This window comes from Tamandua tetradactyla, chromosome 22 (genome assembly GCF_023851605.1).
Source record: "Tamandua tetradactyla isolate mTamTet1 chromosome 22, mTamTet1.pri, whole genome shotgun sequence".
NCBI lineage: Eukaryota > Metazoa > Chordata > Mammalia > Pilosa > Myrmecophagidae > Tamandua > Tamandua tetradactyla.
The window spans coordinates 12,706,075-12,730,379 of record NC_135348.1 but is presented as its reverse complement, the minus strand read 5'-3'; the positions used below and the strand labels follow the sequence as shown (position 1 = coordinate 12,730,379).

The 24,305-nt window shown below is 36.6% G+C and overlaps 1 protein-coding gene and 1 non-coding gene across 2 annotated transcripts in view; one reads left to right on the top strand and one right to left on the bottom strand.

Annotated features, from left to right (window-relative positions):
• Positions 1–24,305, bottom strand: part of DCHS2 (dachsous cadherin-related 2) — a 300,220-nt gene that overhangs the window by 64,853 nt on the left and 211,062 nt on the right. Inside the window, exons 6-10 of the mRNA XM_077139745.1 lie at positions 22,712–22,899; positions 21,310–21,409; positions 14,945–15,102; positions 12,954–13,797; positions 10,626–10,865 (exon numbers count right to left, since the gene is read on the bottom strand). Of these exons, the coding sequence (XP_076995860.1) occupies positions 10,626–10,865; positions 12,954–13,797; positions 14,945–15,102; positions 21,310–21,409; positions 22,712–22,899 (1,530 nt within the window). The remainder of the gene's footprint in view (positions 1–10,625; positions 10,866–12,953; positions 13,798–14,944; positions 15,103–21,309; positions 21,410–22,711; positions 22,900–24,305) is intronic.
• LOC143666407 (U6 spliceosomal RNA) lies at positions 10,310–10,418 on the top strand. The gene has a single exon (XR_013167607.1). It is a non-coding gene; the product is annotated as a U6 spliceosomal RNA (small nuclear RNA).

The following is a 24,305-nucleotide window of genomic DNA, read 5'->3' as shown; positions in this document are numbered from 1 at the left end:
GACATGTTAGACTATGATTTAAAAGCAAGATGCCTAAATAACCTTTAGATTAAGGTAGAAACAAAACGTAAAATTTCTTTTGGATAATCTTGCTAAATAAAAGTCTCATGGGTTGAAGTGCCTGATTTTCAAAAGTCGTATGATATTTTCCCACAGTGAATGTTAACCTATTTAGCCTCCCATAAAAAAAAAAAAAATCTTATGACTGTGCAATTCTACCACATCCTCTATTTACTCTAACATCTCTGATTGTGATTTAATGACATAATTGTAAACTTGTCGGCAAATGACAGTTTCTGTGGACTGCTCTTTGATTTAAAAGCTTGTGCTCAGTCACAGTACTCTGTCTATTCTCAACCACAGGGGGCTGGCGCATAGAGTTGCTTACATGTGTATTTTTGTTTTGCTTTGTTTTTTACTTAGTATTCAGTTTCCTATCTGGAATGACAAATGTGATGTTGCATTATTACGCATTTTGAAAATAATTCTTCCCATAATCCTGTGGTTTCATTTCTCCCTTGGGAAAAGAATCATGTCATTTCCATCATTCCTTATGAAGATCATTCATACCACTAATTTTAATGAGTTTATCCTATGCCATTATATTTTGTTTGCATTTTGCATAAGTTCTTGTCAACCAGTTGACTATGTTCTTTTCCCAACTGATGAGTCTAGTTATATACATACAGAACATGATGTTAAACTTTAATAAAAGATGAAACACTATTCTTTTGGCTCTCACAAAAATAAAAAACGTCAATTACAAACTCATATCTTGCCAGTCTTAAGAGGAAATTTTCATTCCTCCATGGTCTGGTAGATACAATCTAAGACTGAGTAGAAAGGAATAGAATATAATTCTAGTTTTATATAACAATAACTATGCATTTCCTCTCACTACTTCACTAAGAAGAGAAAGAATATTTGAAATAATCTACGGAGCATTTCAATGATCTTGGGAAAAATGTAATACAAATGGATTGATCTATTTAATATGATATGGACAGGTTCACTAAAACATTTTATTCTATCATCAGGCATTAGGCATAATATTACATTAATTATAATTAAATAAATGTAGTGATTATTTTTATCATAGAACGAACACAAAATCTCTATAGCCAAGACAGAATTTCTAAAAATTCCAGGTTGTTAAAATTTATTACTTCTTACTAATTCTGCCTACATTGTGAAACTATACCATCTTCCTTCTACTCTCCGTGTTCCTCAAATGTTCCATCACCAATATCATGTGCCACACAGGGTGTTATATGACAAAGATATTGTAGTGAGTAAAACAGATATTGACCTCTGCCTTCATGGAGCTTATTTGGAGAGCAGCATCTTTTAGTTTTGGAACCTGTTTCTTTTTTAAATAAATTTACTGCTTTATTATAAGATAGTTACGTTGTACATAACATTGTGTCATGTTACATAACACTAAATATTATGATTATATATTTGTATTTTGTTATGTTATACATTTTCAATCCCAACCTAATGAAACTTAGAAATATCTTCAAATGCTTAAACATAAATTCAAATCTTTATAGTTTTTCTTCCTCAAATGTTCCCAATTATCCTCTAATATTCTTTACCATTGTACCCAATATTTCCCTCACTTCAGAATCTTGTAGCTTTTATTATTTCTACTATTCTATAGAGCTTTTATCCCTAACATAACAATCCTCTCACTATCTATCCCTCTAGTATTTTATTAAGAATAAAAAAGATGTTTAATTATGTAATTATACCTGGCATACATACACTTCACCCTTTGCAAAATTCATAATATTCACACCAATGCAAGGTAGATTTAGAGAATATCAATATGACTCCTTTAGAAGTCAATTAGTGCTTGTTTCATCCTCACATCCTCACTCCAAAACAAATACAGCTTCAGAATTAAAAAACTTGAGAATAAAACGTGCAAAAAAGATTCGAGATGACTTAGTCTAAATCATCCCCTTACTAAGCAGACCAAAAATCTGGGCTTGATGGTATTTAGTCACATGCTCATGAACACGTCTAGTGAAGTGTGCGTGTGTGTGCACGCATGCACCCGTGCGTGCCTCCATGTGTTTGTATATTCTTGGACCTCAAGACCTGCAGTCCTGTGACCTCTTAATTTTCTCCCACTCCAGGACACCCTTCCTCAATTCATTTCTTCCCCTATCCAGCCCAGCACCATGAGCTATCACTTAAGCAAGCTTACAAATTCCCTCAGGCCCTGCAATTTTCATCTGGATCATCCTAACATTCTCTGCTCTGTGTGAATACCCAGCAGCTGACTGGGGCTGGAGAAGATTTCTGACGGCTTAGACTGGGACTCTGAAATATATCATGGTCAATGGGCCATCTTTCCGAGTCTCCTTGGTCACCTCCTCCTACCATGTCTCCTACCCAAAACCCCTGACTCACTCTCACAGATCAGTTCCCTTTCCATTTCTCAGAGAAAACAAAGGCATGGGGTAAGAACTCCCTCACCTTTCTGCATCCAGTCTCAACTCTAACTCCTGTTTTCTGTCTCAATGGCAGAAGTAAGTCTTCAATTATCCTCTCTTGGACATTTCCTTGTCCTTGTCCTTGGCCAGTTCTTTTAGCCTCTCCCATTGAAATTTTTTTCTTAAATTATATTCTCTTCATTAAAATTTTTTCTTAAATTATATTCTTCTGTAGCTTTAAGAATCAAGCCTTTTTTCCTTCTCATCATGGCCAGGCTTCTTTAAAAATGGTACCCATCCTCTGCAGTTAGCTTCAAACCCTTGTCATTCCCAGCTACTCTTTCTACAGTCACCCATGGGTGATTTCTGGTTATAAAATCTACTGGCCATTTTTAGTTCTCACCTGATGGTCTTAGCTGTGGCATCAGATATTGCTGACTGCTGTTAAAGGAAGGAAACAAAACAGGGAAGGAAGGAGGGATGAAGGAGTACAAAAATGAAAAGCAAAAATCTCAGTGTTTGGTTTCTTCCTTGTCATATTTTTTCCCTACTTTCTGGGGTGGGCTATAGCTCTTTCATACACTAATAACTGAAATACTGTCATCACATGATTGTCATCTCATTCGTTCTGTCCATTTTATCTTCCTCCCAATCCAATGGCTTTAGCTTCCACCCACAGGCAGATGACATCCAGGTATGTGCACTGAATTCTATTTATTTATTTGGTTGTGTAATCATTCATTCCTTCATGTGCTCATTTATGCACATACAGTTACTGAGTGTCCAACACTGGAAGAGTACTGTTGAATAATAATTATTGTGATTCTCAGAGCTCTCCCTTTAGTGGAGAAGACAATTAATGAGTTATAGATCAATGGACTATACGAAAGCACTGATGCAGCGGATCAGGTAACACTTATCACAGGTAGATAGTTTGTTCGTTAATTAATTCAACAAATATACACAGAAAGTGACATTGGGTGCTAGACTATCATGCCAGGTGCTGAGAAGATAACTGCTAACAGGAAGACAAATTCTCTACCCTCACAGCAGATGCAGATAGAGCACTGGATGCAGTAAGTAAGCAATCAAAATTCCACATGATAAGATGTAACTGGGTAAGTATTAATTGCTTTGAGGAATATACTTAGGGAGTAATGAAAGACTTTCTGTATAAGCTGAGACACTAAACACCAGGTAAAGAGGGACGAGTGTTTGAATGCATTCCGAATAAAATCCAAACACCCTTCCAGGCCTCTGACATCGCATGTAATCCTGACTCTGCCTATTTCTCCAATCTCATTCACTATCTTCTTTCCCTCTCCATATTCTTGGCTAACTGATCAAGAATATACCCTTCGCTTCCATGGACATTCTAAATTTTCTTTCTGTTGAAGCTTTTTCAGTTGTTCCCTCTGTCTGTTCTTCCCCAACTTCATTACATGGTGTACTAGTAACTTATTTAAACAACTGTGCCTAGATCTCAGGCTGGTCTTCCCTGCTCTGGGCTGGAGCTGGGGATGTGCAACCACAGTTCTGTATTTCCAGCCAGTTCCTGGTGGGCCCTGCCAAGAGAGACACTAGAGTGCTATGGAGAGTCAGGAGAGGAGACAGGACTTCCTTCTTCCATTTGCAATCCTGTCCCTATCAGAAGGGTGCTTTGCCTGGCAGCAGCAACTGGTTGTGGCTTTCAGCCTCTTATGATCCCCCCAAAACCAGGCTCTATGGGAACCCTTTCCTCATTTCTTTCTAGGCACTGATAACTCCAACTTCTTCTCCTTGGTTTTCAGTGACATAGGTAATAGCTGCCTCCAAGAGTTATTATTATTATTTGGTTACCTCAGTACTCCCTTTTCACTTCTACAGCCTTCCATCACCTGCACTGTAATATCTAATTTCGCTGATTTCACCCTGATCGATTCAGTATCTAGCACCAGGAATAGACCCAAATAACAGGGATTCTGGGATCGATTTAGTTTTGTCGTTGGCCTTGAATGTCGTGCTGAGTTCCTTGACCACTGGAAGTGAAATACTAGAAATCCTTTACTTGCAGAGAAGGAATAATCAACTAAATCAATAACTGGAGTCTGACTGTGATGAAGTGACTATTAAAATAATCAGATCCTTAGAGACCCAAACGGTGCTGATTTTGAACACATGATCATAATATAGTACATGGTGTGAGATAATTGTTTCTGAAAATGCTGGGAATTTATGGAAAGAAAATTACAAGCTGAGACTTTAAACTCATAGCTCAAGCAACACTTAGAAGACCCAAAAACTTACATGGAAACTCTAAAATTTATGACCCTGAAAATCAGCTTCAAAACTGGTGGCAGATACAGCAGGTACTTGCAAGGAGTTACCTAGTCCTCTGAATACCCTCAACTGGCGTCAGATTTTGGCATATGTAGGCAGCAATGTGTAAATCTGACTCAGACGTAGCTTACAGTCTCAAAAAGATGCCAAGAGAAGCCTGGAGCATATGTGTGGAAATCAATTCTAAGGATGTACGATCTGTGAAAATAAAATATAACACTAGTTTCAGCTGGATTTGTGGATAAGGTGTGCCTACCAGAGATTTTGAATTTAACACGTTGGTGCATAGAGCTGCATCTCTTGACAGTTTTGTTGATTGGTTAACCTCAATGTCAGCCTATGGTCATTGCTGTTGTGATGTGGGGTCTTTCCTTGCATATTATACAGTAAAGAATCCAAATAGGAAGGAAATGGGAATGTCAGAATGGATGGGCCATGTGCAACATGCTCACTGTCCTGCCCCTGCAACATTTTTCCAAGAGTCCAGAGTACCATTCCTTCACATAGACACCAGGAAGGCCATTATTTAGAAGACACCAGTGTCCTTGAAAAGCTCTATACTAGTTGTATGGTGGATGATGGTAGGGTACTATTGGTCCCAGAGAACACCTTTTGAGAACAAACACTGCCCCAATTTGCAAGCTCCCTCAGGAGCAATTTGCTTCTTCCCAGCACGAACAGCAGTACTTTAAGTAAACTCTTTTTCTGTCTGCCACATTCTGCTTGGCAGAGCTGTCGTTCACCTGGTGAACAATGCATTGATCCATTTTGATGATGTCATGATGGCTGGATCTGATGAGCGCAAAGCAGCACGTAAGGGAGACATCATAAGTAGACACACGTGTTAGACCAGGGATCTGCAAGCTATGACCCGCTGGCTAAATCTGGCCCACCACCTGTTTCAGTGAATAAACTTTTTGAAACACAGCTGCAGCCATTTTCTCAGGTATTATCTATGACTGCTTTCTTGCTACAATGCTACAATCGAGGCCGACAATGGCTAAAACAGTTACTATCTGGCATTTAATAGAAAAAAGTCTGTGAGTCCCTGACCCAGAGTAGAGGATGGGAAAGCGAAAGAAGCTGAGGTTAGAGAGGAAAGCTGACGTCACTTGGTAAAATGCCTGTTTGTTAAGCTAAAAGAGACAGACTTTTCACCCCCAAACTATTGGGAATTTACAAAGAATTCTGAAGAAGGTTGTGCTATTTTCAGGTTTATGCTTTAGGAAGATTTTATTTTTTCATCTATTTCCTCAACTGAACAGTGCCTATACAGGCACATTTCTAAAGTAAAAACAGGACCATGCCTCATTAGTTGAATGAAGGAATAAATAAATGAATGCATCCCAAGTAGCGAAGGTAAATTGAAGCATATCTTGCACTATTCAACGGAGATAAAAGAGTGAATAAAACATTTTTCTGAATCCATGAGAAATTCACAGCCTAGCAGGGAGACAGACATGGGAACAATTACATAATTATACTACAATGTGGTGCTAAGTGCAATATTAATATACATCAGCATTTTAACAGTGATTTTGGATGAATGAGATTATGAGTAGATCTTATTTTTTTCATCCATTTATTTTTTTGACCTTTCTGTAAATGCATTTATAATGAGAGCTTATGAAAAGGGAATTTAAATTGAGATAGCAACTGAATAATATACAAAAGGCAAGCAGGACAATAAGAAGGGATTAGTAAAAATAAAACAGACTGAGTCAATGGTAGCTTCAATCAGCATGCAACTGCCTCCAGCAATATTCAGAGGCCCAGAGAGGAGGATTCAAGTTTTGGCATCCTTAGGAGTCTGGCCCACCTTCAAATTCCTCCTTTAGAGCTTTGTTGGAATCAAAGTTGATAGAACCAGGGTGCAAGTCAATAAGACTGACCCGGACCTAAATCCTATAGATCTCTTTATGCGCCCCTTGGCTTAAAGTGGAATTTAAAGCCGGGGTCAGATGCTGTTGGTGAAAGAATCGGGGAGTGTGTCAGTGAGCAACCATTAATAAAGCATACCTGATGGATATTTTGCCTAAGAAATAATACAGGGATATTGTGCCATTTGAAAGGATTATGCACCCTAGAAAAGCCATGTTTGAATCCCGATCCATTTTGTGAAGGCAGCCATTTCTTTTAATCCCTACTCAATACTGTAGGATGGAAACGTGATTATCTCCGCAGAGATGTGTCTCGCCCAATTGTGGGAAGGAATCTTTGACTGGAGGGAGACGTGACTTCACCCATTCCAGATGGGTCTTGATTGGTTTACTGGAATCCTTTAAAAGGGGAAGCATTTTGGAGAAAGCTTCAGAACCACAAGAACTACGAAAGCCCACGTAGCCAGAGACCTTTGGAGATGAAGAAGGAAAATGCCTCTCGGGAAGCTTCATGAAACAAGAAGCCTAGACAGAACACTAGGAGAAGGCGCCATGTTCGCCATGTGCCTTTCCAGTTCAGAGAGAAACCCTGAACATCATCGGCCTTTTTGAACCAAGGTATTTTTCCTTGGATGCCTTAGACAGACATTTCTATACCCTTGCCTTAATTTGGACATTTTCCCAGCTTTAGAACTGTAAAGTTGCAACTTAATAAATTCCCGTTTTTAAAAGGCATTCTGTTTCTGGTATATTGCATTCTGGCAGCTAGCAAACTAGAACTGATATTAATACCATTCCATAAACAAACTGACTTAAAAAAAAAAACAGAATAGCCAATTGGTAGTCTACTATGGTGAGAAATTATTATTAGGAAAAGCCATACATTCAGACGTTTTAAGCATCCTTACTCCTTGTTCTCTGCTCTTATCTGAGTCCTGTGAGGACACCCTATAGTGTCCTGCAAGGATAAAACTGATACCTCCCTCCCCACCTAAGAGTTTCATTCCAAAGGCTAGGGTAAGGAGCATTTACTTATTATCATTCATTAATTCTAAGACACATTTTCTCCCTCACATTTTAACATTTCTTAAGTCAAATGCATCTTATAATTAATGGTGTCCTAGATTTGAAAAAATACTGTCATGGTAGTATTTCTCCCTCGCTCCCAAGCGCAAGCTGTTGGTTGTAGTTGTACATCAACTACAAGATATTTTCTAAGACACAAATATAGAGCTTACTCAAGATAAACCCAGCTAGGGAAAACAATTTCATGGAGAAGAAAACAAGATCTCACTATACAATTCAACATTTTTCTATGGCAATGTTCTGATAAATTACTTTTTAACCACTGAAACTGTAGCAAATGTATCAGCCAGAAGAGAAGCACCTTGCCTGGAAGGACATCCTTTCCTCCAGGACTAAGAGGTGCTGTTGAGCTAGACTCACTAACAATGGAATTTTTGTTGGTGGCACTAAACCCTGCAGCAGTTTTTAATATCTTGGTTAAGACCTGGTAGTTGTTTTTCTCCTTTTATACAAGAAGAGATTTTTGTTAGAACTGGTGTGAGTCATACACCGTAAACATTCAGTGCCCAAATCCCCACGGGTTTTGAATGCTGAGCCACACTGTAGGCTTACATTTAAAAAAAAACAACACAGAACTGCATTGTATAATGTTGTATAATGCTAGAAAACATATGTTAAGCTTTCTAGTATTGAGTAATGCTATAGTATTTTTAAAAATACATACTATAAAGTAAACTGTTCATAAATTCCAATGTGATGCCAGTTATGTTATAATCTAGACTACGTCATTTAATTCTCACGCATAATCCTATTTCATTGCTTTAACCCAACTAGCAGGGAAAAAAGACTGAAGGAAAATATGTTTGAAAGCACATCCATACACGCAAATTAACATGCACTCACACAATCACCTGCTTAACAAATTGGGCCACCTAACAGTTACTTCCAATAACTCAAAATTGTCTCTAAAATACATGTGAGGCTACATCAGACTCATAAAGAGATTGGTGCATTTTTCAAACATCCATAAATTCAGAGTCAGATAATTTGTGCATCAAAATTCTCAGTTGGCATACTTTTTTAAATTCAGTTTTATAAATAACAATTATAGATCATTCCATATGAAAGAAAATAGCCCCAACACTAAACAACCTGACAATAAAAATCGGAAGAGCATAGTTATGATAATCATCTTTAGTTGATATTTGCAACAAAATTCCTTTCTCTCTCTTCAAATATCAAAGCAAAGTAAATACTTCCAGTAGAGTCTATCAGAAAAAAAAACAAAATTAATTAAATAAAAGAAGGCCAAGGGGGAGGAAGATTTTGTATACCTTAATGATTGCTAAATCACATATCAGCAATCGTTACGGAGTGTGCATATATATGCTAAGAAGTGTTTTTGTTTTTTGTGTGTTTTTTGGTTTCCCACAGTGTTGACAACAGAGAACATTCTAACAGAATTTTACTGAACTGGTATTATGGTGAAACATAAAACATATGTATGTTCTCCAATGTTTCTATTGCCCTAAAAACGATACTGCCAGAAATGAGCTAAATAAATATTTCTTTAAGCACAGGTTGGTACAATTTTTAGCATGCTACGGTCCTATCTTGGAGTCCTGTAAGAAATCCTCTTTGATCATACTGCCCCACTCTGGTCAAAAAAGAGAAAATTAGGTTAGTCCTTGAAAAGAAAGACTTCATAGCATCACAGGCAAATTTTTATGTAAAAGGGATTTCATTAAAAGATGATGTTTTTCAAAAAAGGGAAAAGCGTCCAAATGGTATATAATTTAGGTTAAAAACTCAAATAAACATATCTTTTACTCCTTTAATTAATAGTTGAGGAGAAAATGCTATTGTTAACACTGTGGTTCCTGTGGAACATCTATTGTAATTCTTGCAACAATAGGACAAATAAATAATTCTGATATGCAATGGACCTAATATGTTCAGGTGCGAATTTAGAGTTGTTTGGTGAGACTACCCATATGAATTCAGACGCAAAATTTCAGCAATGCTGATAATGGAAAATGCTGTGCTGTATTTTGATAATTACTTTGTTTGAAATAAAAATAAATTATTAAAAATTAATGAATATTGGATGCCAAAAGAGCCAGAGGAGTACTGAAAAGGAAGTTTGAGAATTTTATCAATCCATAGCCATATTAACTGTTCACTTCAAAGTCGTTTGTCTGGACACAGCTGCTGACATTAATAATAATAATAGTAAAAATGGAAGTGAGCATTTATGGAGGACTTAAGTTGTGTCAGACACTGGTCTAAGCTTTCTACATGTGATAACTCATTCTGAACTTATAACGAACTACAAGGTAGGCACTGCTATATCCATTTTGCAGAAGAGCAGACAGAAATCAGTAACTTGTTCGAGGTTACATGGCTGGTAAGTGATAGTGCTTGGATTCAAATCCAGGCAATGTGTCTCTAGCATCCCAGGCGCTTTCACTATACACTAGAAAAAGGAAATAAAGAACCATTTATCCTCCTGTACTCAAGAATATAATTATTCGACTCTGAAAAACACGGTACTTTGTCTATACTTCTGCTTATTAACGTGATCAAATTGACAAATTGTATATTAATTAGGTATATGCAGTTTGCTAGAAATAAAGATCAGAGCTCTCGCTTCAGCAGCACATATACTAAAATTGGAACAATACAGAGAAGATTAGCGTGGCCCCTGCGCAAGGATGATACACAAATTAGTGAAGCGCTCCATATTAAAATAATAATAATAATAAAGATCAATATAACAAATACTATTTACAAAGGGATGCATTATCTGTGCATGTGCATGTGTTATGTGTATGGCCATGAAAGAAGTATTAGAAGGTGGGGAGAACTAACTCCTGTTTTCATTTAAATTATGTCACTTATAACCTTTGAGTGTTTTTTTTTAACTAATTACCCAGTTACCATACTTTCAGATTACCTGAATCTCTATCCAGAGCTTCGACCTTTGTGACAAACTCTCCTGGATTCTGGTTTTCTTTAACTGAAGCTTTATACAGGTGTTGCTTAAATGCTGGTGCCTCATCATTTACGTCAAGAACTGTAATAGTCAAAGTCTGCGACGAGGACATTGCTGGATGGCCACCATCCCTCGCAAGAAGGGTCAAAACGTGCTGCGGCTTAACTTCATAATCCAAAGGACAAGTTGTGGTAAGGAAGCCTGTTTGTAAAGAGAAGAGAAATAACACGCAATAGATGCTCCATAGAGAAGTCGAGCTTACTCTACCGTGTCGTCTCACTTACCTCACTTGATAAAAATTCAGAAGCTTTAATTGCCAAAGACCAAAAGGTTACATATTATCTAGAATTAAAGAGGTAGTATTTTTAAGAAAAGTTATCCCAGTCTAAATTGTAAGGATGAAGGAGAAATTAGATATAATTTACCATATGCCATTATCTACCAAAAGAACACCATTGAAATTATCTACCTAACATTTATCTTAATTTCAAAAGACATCTAGGATACTTGTTAATAAACATCTTCAGGTAAAACACTTTCCATTTAAGTGACCAAGCTCCAAAAATGTAAGTATGATTATATATTTTTAAAGATATTTTAGTTTTGATAGAGTTAGGATCTTTTTATACTTGGTCTCAGCTAACTGTCTTTTTAATTAACAGTAATGAGTAAAGACATTAACACTCAGACAATAACAAACGTCATGGACAAAATATGTCTCCAATCTACTGCCATTTAGTGAACACCCACATGGGAAAATATGACAAAGACTTGTACACTTATAACGGTTACATTTTATAATTGTGATTTTTTTTTAAGGACTGCTGCTTGCTTCTCTAATACATGCTCACCCTATAAGAATTCCTTTAAGAATTTATATTTAAATAATTAAAGAAGAGGCTCACTGACTCAGATTTTACCAAGTAATTTTTCAATAATCAGTCCTCAGTTTACACTTCACAGCCATAAGCTGTTGGAAAATTCACTGTCTTTTTATCAAGAAATACGAGCCTTGTGGGAGAAAGAAAGACTCCATCTCATCTGAATGCATTCAGCAATTTTCCTTTCACATCTCTGAAAAGTCTCTCAACTGAAACAACCACTGCAATTGTTCAAAAGTCATAACTATATTATAGGGACATAATTCTAATTTTATCTGTTCTCTTTAACAAACTGAAATAGATCTTCCTTAGCCATCTTGGAAAACAAATCCTTGAGAACCCCAGTTCTAAGTGTAATCAGCAGCCTATGTCTGGACTCTATCTCTGTCAGTTGGGCATTTAGATTATGTCCACACAAGCCTCAGAATGGAACCATATGTACAGGATTTAATAAATATTTTGATGAAAATTTCCAGCAGAATATAGCCAGACTATGAGCACAATTTCCAAATCCTACACACTCAGCTCCATTCCAAATAACGCTCTTACTTACAGTTGGGCCAAATGGTTTACATCTGAAGTTTTTTCCTAAGGCTCATGTAGAAACAACTCTATTTTTTAGAGTAAGAGATAGAAGTTCATGGATTTTTCAATATTCCTCAAAAACAGGTAGAGTTTTTATTTCCAAGTTCGTTTCCAAATTCGTAAGAGTAATACTTTGTACCTAAAATCCCAGTACAGCAAAACTACATTAAAAGTTTCAGTAGCTGTTATCTGGCAACATGGGAGACGAGAGAGGTGACAATGAGTGATACTTTACGGAGTTTTTGAGAGTGAATAAATCCTTCTTCAAATAATGATGTTACAATTGATGTGAGAAGCAATGGTCTTAATGTCCAAATCAATCCAACCACTTAAAGACATACTATTTCCTGATATCTACGAATCTATGTTTGCATTATCTTAAAGATAAGTTTCCACACTAAAGGCTTTAAATAATGCTCTTGATTTGTTATCCACCTACCTTAATTTACTTTTTATTTTTGCATGGGCAGGCACTGGGAATTGAACCCAGGTTTCCAGCATGGCAGGCGAGAACTCTACCTGCTTAGCCACCGTGGCCCACCCTACCTTAATTTACTTTTGTATTATCTCCTACCTTGTAAAGACTCACGATGGGGGCAAAGAAGTTTGCTACTATATATTCAGCCCACAAAACGTGAGCTAGTTAAAGAATGCAGTCGATATTAACAAATAGGCCAATTAAGGTGGGCTCTGTGAAAACATATTTAAAAAACTTTTTTTGTATAAAGGATATGCATTTGGAGAAATATAATTTTAACAAAGAGATAAATGAAAGGGATAAATGCAAGCAAGTGACCAGAGGCTTTAATGTACCGCACTGTACCTGATGACTTGTCCAGGACAAAAGCCAGGTTTTCATTTCCTGAGAGGATACTGTATGTTACACTCCCATTCCTTCCTTCATCTGGATCTTGGGCAGTTACGTGGTGGACCAGGGAGCCCACCATCACATCCTCTTTGACATGGGCGATGGGGAAAGACGTGAAAGTGGGGCTGTGGTCATTCACATCTAAAACCACTAGCTTTGCCACGAGGGACCTCAATCGCCGGTCTGTCACATTCACAGCCTGGTCAGATGCCGTCACCATCAGGATGAAAGCTGAAACCCTCTCCCTGTCAAGGGGGGATGCAGTGACTAATGCGCCAAACGAAGGGTGGATGAGAAACGGATTCATTGTAGGGTGATGGGACTCAATGAAGTATTGCATTCTACTGTTCAGAAAACTGCCATCGCCATCTTTGGCATTGAAGACATACACCAGAGTTCCTACGGGAACATTCTCCTCTATGCCGATCACAATGAACTCATCCTGGAAAGACGGGGAATGGTCATTCTGGTCTTCCACATCGATACTGAGGAAGACTGTGCTGCTCAGAGGGGGATTTGTGCTATGGTCTGTAGAAACCACTCTGACAAGATAATGGGATGTTACTTCATAATCAAGTTCCTGAGAAAGGAAAAAGTCTCCTGTTGAGCTATTGATTTCAAAGTGACCATCCCTGTCATCTGCAACAATACTGAAATGTAACTTTGCTCTATGATCTTGTTGACAGTGATCAGATGACTTTACCAAGCTCATTAGTTTTGCAGGCTTCAAGTTTTCGGGTATAACCAAATGTCTGATATTCTGGGAAATGATAGCTTTCCCTTTGGACAGTGGTATGACCTGAAATAAGAATAAAACGGGCTGTTAATTTGGGGTATTTTTTAAAAAGTTGAGTTAATATATGTCCTGATAGTATTTTGGAAGCTAATTCACTCCACTTGTGTGATACACATATACTAACGGATGAGAAAAGAAAAAACATCTTTTATATTATACAATTCCAGTATGTCTCCAAAGATTGAAAACTCCATAAAGTCTAGGATATAAGAAATTACAGGATGCTCCACTTTCCAAATCGTTGCAACATGTGAAAGAGTAATTTGTGAGGCCATTCTATAGTTAACCTGATGTGTAGATTTGTGATTCTTCAATGGAAATATGGGATGGTTAGTTCTCCAAATTAACCCCCCTTTTTTTTTTTTAGCCTGGGCAGGCACCGGGAATCAAACCCGGGTCTCCAACATGTCTCCAAATTACTCTTAATCCTAGAGACCAATATAATATTGATAGCATCTGTATATATTTTATGTATCATGCATCTTTCTTTATCTGAAACAAGAGACTTGAGATATGACCTTACAGACATTTCTTCTAACTCACATAGTCTTAATTGAAAACTATAATTTGGAAACAGAACTCTTGGGGAAATATATTCTAGCTTATTATATATTACACACTTACATTAACACTACTGAATATCATGTATGTGAACAAAGAAATCTACATAGTTTCACAAGCAGCTTACTTCTGACGGGTTTGGGTAATATTTTCTACCGTGAAGATTTCTCATAATTTCTGTTCACTATGTTTAAAGTAAAATCTTATCTATGGATTTCAAGTGGCTTTTCTAATTTTAAAAACTTATAAAAATCTTTGGAATCTCTTGTGTGGCCATTTGTTTACATGTAAGTTTCTCCTAGAAATTTACCAGGTCCTTGAAATCAAGAAAAGATACTTTTGTTCATTAAGAACAAAGCAACATAAATGCCCAAATTACAATGAAGTTAAGCATCTTGCCAAGAGCCTTACAAAGCTAATTTTTAAAATCATTTGGCTCTGAATCATCTCTTTAGCGAAATTAAAAAGTACACATGTACACTGCTCTCTTAAAATAGTGTTCATATATTTAATGCATTTTCACTCTGTACACTTGTATGAAAACCAAATACAACCTCCAGGACACTCTAAGGTGACAACAGGACATTACCTGAATATTAATAACTGCCTGTCCTTGAAGAGGAGGCAACCCCTGGTCACTGGCAGTGACAGTCATCCTGTAGGAAGGTCTATAATCGTATGAAAGTATTGTGGTTGTTCTTATTTCACCACTGTTGGCATCAATCTTAAAGTGATCAGAATTATCTTCTACACACATACAAAAAAAAAAACACATTAATTAATGTTACTTGACAAGGCAGGAAACAGAGAATCAATTAATCCAAATGTATCTGTCATCATTTGGAATATCTATCTCACTTAAACTATGTGAGTATTAAATAAAAACTATCTTAAAAATATATCCATATAGGAAACATAATAGATTTCTGAAAACTTTCAAATATATAAATAATTATCAGAATATTATAGTGAATCTCCACATTCCAAGCACCTAGCCTTAATAATTATCAAATCATGGTCAATCTTTTTTCATCTACACCCGATCCACATAACTTCTTTCCTCATTTTTTTGTATGCTGTATGGAGGGATCATGTTTCATTATTTTTCCATGTCATATCATGTTATTGCAACACCATTTGTTGAATTTTTTGTTTGTGCTTGTTTTTGTTTGCTTTGCTTGTTTGTCTGCTGGGAAGTGCATGGACCGGGACTCGAACTTGGGTCTCCCGCATGGCAGGCAATAATTCTATCACTGAACTATCCTTGTACCTCCTCCTCATTTTGTTTTGAAGCAAATCCCCAATCATATTTTTTTTATAAGTATTTCAACATGAATCTCTAAAAGATAAGAAATATTTTTAACATAGTCACAATACTATATTATACTTAAATATTAATAATTCCTTAATATTATCAAATATCCAGTTTTCAAATTTCCAAACATTTCATAAACATATACATATCTTCAGAGTTTGCCATTTAGTTTATTCAGATCAAAATAAAGTCCATTTATTGCATCGCTCTTCCATCACTGAATTCTTGCTATCTGTCTTCTTTATTTTAGCCTTGCAACTCATTTGTTGAAGAAACTGGATCACGTATCCTGAAGAGTTTCCCATGGCCCAGATTTGGCTGTTGCATCTTCATTGTGTAGACATGTTCTTCTGTGTATGTCATTAATTGTCAGGTCAGCCTAGAGGACTGATCAGAATCAGGTTCAATTTCTTGGCAAGACTATTTCATAAGTGCCATTTGTAATTTTTCCTTTACAGGCACATGTCTGACTGCCTCTTTTTGTAATCTTAGCTCCCATTGATGTACAATGCCTAGATCCACTCATGATTCATTAAATGCTCCAAAGGATAATATTTTATCCTTCCTTCTTCATTTATTAGCTGGAATATTTCAATAAAGAGAAACTTCCTCTCGTTAATTTTTGATAATGCAGTAGAGCTGTTCATTATAGGTAAGCCAGGATAAATGCTTAATAGTAAACCTTTATTTACCAATTTTCAAAATAATACTGGTTTTCAAAATAGTCATAATATCTGTTCACTAAGATGTTTCAATGCCCCAACAAAATGTGCTTCAATATATTGCCATTATTATCATAATTGAGGCTCAAATTAATCCTATCTTTGCACTTTGAGGTCCTCTGAAAGTTGGGTACTGGGTTTTTTTTTTTGACAAAATGGTAGAAGCTAATCTTGTAGGTTTCCTGTCCAAGACCAGGAATCAGCTATTTCTCTGTGGACTACTGGTTCCTTTTGGTAGAAAATGATTTTAGGAGACCAGATTCTGGGCATTAGGGGTGTACATTGCTTCTGGGTTGGTTATTGTTTCTGGATGTTTTCAGTGAATAAAATATACACACCAATTCACACACCAAAATATGTCACTGTCCATATTGACACTTCCAGTTCAAACTGATTGGCATTTATTTAAACAGATTAGTATTCTTCAATAAAATTTTAATACTTCAAACAACCCATAAAAACTTTCTAAAGCTTGAGTTCTTCTTTTATTCAACAGTTGCTGAGTCATTACTATGGGACAGAGCCTTCCCAATTAGAGTGGATATAAAGACCAAAAAAACAGAGCTGCTGTTTTTTTAGATACTCAGAGTCTAGAGCAGAAAATCATGTAACCTTTGATTTCTATGCTTTGATTTACTTTATCTCATAGGAATATGATAGAATACTTTCATGAATATGATACATATATTTGTCCCTATTATACTGATATTTATCTTGGTATTATAATTTGTTGTTGACTCAAACATTTAACCTGTCTTGTCAGTTTATTTAAACAACACAACATGGGACCTAGAATAAGGACTGAGAGCTTATTATTCTGTACAAGTTAATGTAATACCCTGATACAACCCAGAGTATTTTGGGCAGAAAATAAAAGAGCATTTGCAAAGGCCCCTTGAGGGACTGGGGAAAATGTAGAAATATTAAACTTCCCCATCTCGGGAATTCATGATATTTTCACAAGCATTAAGGACTCCCAATTTAATAAGTCAAGCCCTTGATCTTGGGGCCTGCCCTTGTGAAATTTATTCCTGCAGAAGAGAAGCTAAGTCTACTTATAATTATGCCTAAGGGTCACCTGCAAAGAACCTCTTTCGTTGCTCAGATGTGGCCACTTTGTCTCAGTCAACTCTGCAAAAAAACTCACTACCTTACCCTCTACTTGGGACATGACTCTCAGGGGTTTAAGTCTCTCTGGCAACATGGAACATGACTTTCAGGGATGAGTCTGGCATGGTGTGATTGAGAAAGGTTTCTTGACCAAAAGTGGGAAAAGAAATGAAACAAAACAAAGTTTCAGTAGCTGACAGATTTCAAATAGAATTGCAATTCTTATGCATTATGTAGATACCTCTTTCAGTTCCTAGCATATTAGAAAAGCTAGAAGAAAATACCTGAAACTGTCCATTTGTAATCCAGTAGATTGGATTCTTGATGATGACTGTAAACCTATTTAGTTTTTATCACGTGACCATGTGATTGTGAAAACCATGAGGCTGACACACCCCTATCCAGATTATGGGCAAATGAGTAATAAAATAGAGACACACAAGGGATATGAGATGTTTTGAGTGTTCTTTTCAATTTTTTTCTTCGAGTAATGAAAATGTTCTAAAATTGACTGCGGTGATGAATGCACAACTATATGATGATACTGTGAACCACCGATTGCATACTTTGGATGGATTATTTGGTGTGTGAATATATCTCAATAAAATTGCATTTAAAAATTTTGCAAATAGGTGAGGTAAAAACAAATACACGAATAACACAATACACCACCAGATTTTTTCATAGCATTATATCCTGAATAATATTTTTGAAGCTGAATTTGTTAAAGAAAGTAATAAACACTTCAAACATTCAGAAACATATAATAATTAACCATGTGTCATCTTCCAGACTGATCAATTCTCAATATTCTATTAAAATCTTTGAAGAAATGAATACAGCAGTACGCATTATAAATTCAGAAGTAGGACCTTTCTCTACTTCCAAATCTCATTCCCTCTTTCTTCTCTATAGATAGCCACTCTTCTAATGTGAGAGTGTATCTTTTAACCCATATATCCATAAATAATAATATAACATGATTTTATTTGTTTTAAAATAATGGTCTTATAGAAGGGTTATAGATCTATATGAGTGTTTATGTGTTCCTTTTCCCCCAGGTATACAAAGCAATATGTTCCCTTCCCCAGTCCAAACTAAAACTGGAAAAAAAATTCAAAGATCTTCCTGACCTAATTGATTTAACAGTCAGAAGACTCTTGAATGCATATTTACAAAGCCAGTTTTCTTCTCCTCAGGACCAGATAAGAGCAGGCTAAGGAATGGGGAGAGAAAGTTAAGAAGCAAGTAATGGGAAATCAAAAAGAAGGAGAAAGACTCCCTGAAGTAGGAGACAGAGGCACAAAAGGACAGTTGTTCTCATACATGGATCTGCTACACGTTCATTGCCTCCGGACAATCCGCTGTTCAGATATCTGGAAATTTGCACCGAACTTCTGAAACCTTTTCAGGTAAAGAAATAGGACACCTTGTGTAGGCACAAGAACAAGAAAAAGAGACCCCTGCTCCATGATTAAAGAGTTAATAGAAAGAACCATCTGTAACTTTCTCAGTGAAAGACAGGCACTAAAATGGGCTCAAAGCCACTGTTTTAGCATAATTCTGCATATCTTCTGCAATTTGCCTTTTTCATTTACCTTTGTTTTTAAGATCTCTCTATGCTGATATACACAAAGCTCCAGCACTTCATTTCCATTACTCTAGAGTATTCCAAACAAATATACTACGTTATGGGCTAATACTATACAATTCAATGGAAACAGTGCTTCATTCAATAGCCTGTTACATGTATCATTCTACCCATCTATGGGAGTTACTCTAGGGTATATAACAGAAGGGGAACTTCAAGGGTATAGCATAATCACATCTTAAATTTGATCAAACATTGTCTTTGGTTGTAACAAGTAGGCTGAACATATTTTTAAAAGTTCTCAATTATTCAGGTTTCTTTTCTTTGAATTATCTGTTATTATCCTTTGCTCCAGGTTTTAATTTGTTTGTCTTTTTCTTAGAGATTTATAGAAGCCCTTTAAAAAGTCTTAAGACAGTCTTTTACTGGTTATGTGGGTTGCAAGTATCTTCTCCCAGCCTATGACTTGCCTTTACGATATTCTTTATGGTCTTTTGTGTAGCTTCAAATTTTAATACAGTCTATTTACCTATCTATTCCTTTATGAGTTTTGTTTTTTTCTTCTTGTTTAAAAATCTTTCTTTAGCTTCAATATCATATAGTCTGTCATATTTTCTTTTATTTAGAATTTCTATATTTTAAATAACCTCATCATTGATATGCCGAGAGGTAGGGATATACTTTTATTTTGTCATTTGTATAATGAATTACATCATCATCACATATTGCTAGCCCATCTCCTCCCCATTTATTTGTCACCCTAGCCACATATCAAGCTTCCCTATGTCTGAGTTGTGTGGCTAGGCTCTCCATTTTTTTCTCCATGACCTATTTGCCAATCAATGAGTCAATACAATAATGTCCTAGTTACAAACATTTTATAAATTAAGATCTGGTAGAGCAAAGCTCCCATTTGGTTTTGCTTTTTTTTTCTTTGACATTGCCTTAGTTATTCCTTGTTTCTTGCTCTTCCATATGACTTTTAGAATAAGCTTGTCAAATTCCACCAAAAACTTGCTGAGGCTTTGATCAGAATTATATCAAATTAACATACATATTTTGTAAGAATTGTCATCCTAAAGATGACAATTGAGCCTTCCTAAGCATGCATATGCTATATTTTTTCACTGAATTCTTCTTTTATGTCCTTTATTAACATTTTGCAATTGTCTACATAAAAGTCTTGTACATCTTTTCTTGAGATTTTCTCTATGCCCCTAATCAGGACAAATCCTGTTTTGGGGAGCTGGGGATGGTGGCAGCTAGGTTTCAAGCTTACGTATTTGAGAAAAAATAGGGCACTATTACAAATCACAAATTGCCCTCTGCCCCCTGAGAAGAATCAGTGCAAGCAAAGAGACCCAAAGTTTAAGCTTCATTAGCTACACAGTAAACCCCTTCTTACACCCTACTGTTTTTTGTTTAATTACTCTGAATGATTACTTTGAAAATTGCTGAGTTTCTAAAATGTTACTAATTTTTGTATGCTGGCTTTGCTCCCAGAAAACTTGCTTTCTTATGAATTTCAATGGTTTTCCTGTATCATCCCTTGGGTTTTCCATGTGGACAATCAAATTATCGGTGAGTAAGGGCAGCGTTGTCTGTTGTTTTCCTATGTTTGTGTCAGCACTAAATACCTTTAAAAATGGCAAAAAACAAGTGCCAACTGAAAAGTTGAAAAGCAACGTAATTACTGGAACAAATCTGAGACCTGTGCATTCTAAAAGAAAAACATAAGTGCAAGCCTATATACACTTCCACGTACAAACATATGTGGGATTTTCTGGATAAGATATACTCTGACCTTAAAAAACATTTAATTTTTTGTCATGTCTATTTGGACTTAAATATTTAAAACTTAAAGAGATTCATAGTTGTTTTGCATTCATAAATACATTTGTTTGCATTTCATGTTAATTCCTATTTACTAATTGCTTCTTTTCAATAAAACATATTCATTTAAGGTGGATGATTTCTATCTAGAGCAGAGAAAAACTATGATTTTTTACAAAACTTTTAAATTTTTTCATTAAAAATAGAAATGATTCCAAACAATAAAAACATATTTTGTTTGTAGTTAGGTATTATTTTCAAAACTAACTAGGGCATCCTGAATAATCAAAATAGAACTTGTATTTCAAAAAGGAGACAGATAGTTGAGAAATGAAAGAGAAAAATGTAAAAGCTCTTAATTTTTAATGAATCGTGACTTTTACCTGAAGATACTGAATATGTAACTTCTCCATTGTTTCCTGCATCAAGATCCTTTGCAAACACAGTTGTAACCAACATATTTACCGGCTGACCTTCCAGAACCTGTCATTGAAACAAACAGCTTACAAATAAGGCATAGAAAATTTAATAAGAAATATCGATGAATCTTAAACAAAAGACCACCTTACTGCTAAATATTCTTCAGAATATTAAAAGCCACATATTATTCAAATGTCTGCCATATAAAAATAATATGTGTGTAAGCCTATGAAAAGAATGCAACTGAACAAATTTAAACACTTTACTCAACTTGAACAAATTATCTGAAGTATTGAACCAATTCTACAAAAAGATTTCAAATCAAACAATCTTAGATTTTTGATGCACTTTAAGTATTCTAGTGGCTCCTCATTCTTCCCCTTCTCAGCTCATTTTTAAAACGGTTGTTGTTATGGTCCAAGAGATGTTAAAAGTAAACATAAACTTTTATTGCAGGAAACATACCTCACACAGGAAAAGAACTTCATTAATTAACAGGAACTTTCCAGAATATTGAGAAGTAAGCATGTTCAATTAAGCCATGGGATATTTTCATGACATAATTAGAAACCATAATGATAATAAAATGTTGTGTTTTGGTAAGATATTTCTTTTGGCTTTGGAAGATCAGGTTAAAGTTAATAACTTCCTAAATACCTTTCTGAGTTGTTTCATATGCTTATTCAAGCACGTTTTGAATGTCTTATTCAACTGTTTCGGAGCAGTACCTTCCAAACCTTTTATTCACATAGCCCATTCACTTAAAATATAATGAATCCCTCCAAGATATATTTATTTATAAATTATGTACGTGATCTAATATGCCGATTTTGTTATTTACATTATAAAACATTCAAAACCTGGAAACATAAAAGGATGAGATCATATAAATATATTAGAAGCTCTAAAATATTGTACATGTGCTTGAAAGGATCAGCTTTCACGATCACTGGATGTATGTCTGTCCATTCTACAGCTATAGATTGCACCCCTTCCACTAACTGCCATCTCAAAGATCTATATCAGTTGCTCATAAGGAGGTCTGCACAAAGAGATGCATTCAAAGTACTGGATAAACAATTCACGCCTAAGCGTTCCTGGCCATGGTGGACGGTTACGTTTGTATACAAAGGGGAGAATTACATTATCATTTGATAACTGTGCAACCCAAAATACGATGCATAATCATTTTCGAAAAAAATGCAAAATCTCTTCCAGGTCTTTTAGGAACGTAGGCATCCCCACCCTGAGACCGATTGGGTCATTTCACACTTGTTGCCACCAGATGGTGCTGAGAACACAGGTTGTAGCCTTCCCTCATAACACATCCACTGCGAGGCTGCTTCGGGGCCTCACTCCACACACCTTGACGTGCAGTTCCCTTCCAGGCGGACACTGGGGGAAATAGGGCCTGTTGTCGTTGCTGTCAGCTACTGAGACGTAAACCACGGCGGTGGCATTCCGTGGTGGGGAGCCGTGGTCAGTCGCCAGGACGGTCACCTGGTGGTGGCCGCGATGCTCGTGGTCCAGGGCCACCCGGCTTACAAATTCACCTGAGGGGCAGAGAACAAGGAGACAGGCGCTGTGCAGGAGGAGAGGCAGGATGCACCGCACCCAAAGGATCCGCACAAAGGATAACTGAATACACAGTTCTGAGCCAAGGCACGACTTCAAGACCCCGCGCTTAGACGTGTGGCTCTGCTGTTAAAAGAATTTTTGTGAAGTTGTTGCTGAAAATCCCACTGAAAATGTGTCATTATTTAAAATGATCTGCTGTCGACTGTTTGAACTACAAAATGAATTCATTGAAACAAACTCTGCGGGAATTTGGTAATAATTTGGAAGATTAAATTACTGCTCACCCCCCTTTAAGCTGCCATCCAAAATAGTGGCAAGCACATGACCAGCTCCGATATAGTACAATTTCTGGGTTTGGGTTCATTTCTCCCACCCTGGGCATGCAATCACCTCTCCGGGCCTATCTCCTAAGTTAACAGAAACAAACAAACAAAATATACATTTTAAAGTATTTTGTAAACTATAAATTAGAACACCCATGGTAGTGATTATAATTACTTTAAAATAATAGCAAAACATCTTTCTAAAAACCTATAAGTTTCCTTAGGCAATGGTTTGCCTTTTATTTATTCAGACATTTTTTATCTCACATCACTACAAATAGTGATGACAGACACTTCCCAAATAACTGTGAATGCATTACAGGCCTTACTTGACATATGCTTATCTAGAACTGTGCTCCCTTTGGTTATTTCACTCATTTCAGCCATGGAGACTCAGGCATAAAACTGGAACACGCCCTGCCTGTGGCTGAGGGCTGTTTGAGGCTGAGTGCCCTCTCAGGAAGCCAGCCCATCCCTCACCATTTATGAAAATACCTATTTGTAAGAAAGCAAATATGAAACACCACCTAACATTCCTATTGCCAAGGATTCCCCCCACCCCAATCCAAATAAAATGGCATTGTTTAAAACAAAACACAAAGCCGAAATGAAGACCACATGAGACTATTCACACTTGGGTAAGTTCCAGAATTAGTGGATTTATATTCAGTGCTTACTATAACTGTTTTTTAAATTATTTTTTTGAATGAACAAAAACCGCACACAACTGTGCTGTCCCATGTTCCATATTGTAATTCTCCTCTGAAAACTCTACCTTGAGAGTGGTAAACAGGCTTTTATTTGATGAATCAACTCTGATTGACAGGTGGCAGATGTGCGGAGCGCAGTGGCGAAAAGGACTGTGGGACTCAGCCTGGGACGGGGGCGTGGACAATGCCAAGTCAGGGCCCGATGGGAGCAAGAGGCCTGCTGACTAGAAATTCCATGAGGAGCGCAGGACACACGGGCAGTCACATCCCCATGGGCTGAAGGACGTCCCTCCACCCTGCCCTGCTGCAGCGCACCCAGCCCCGGTGAGGGCAACAGTTTATAAGGTG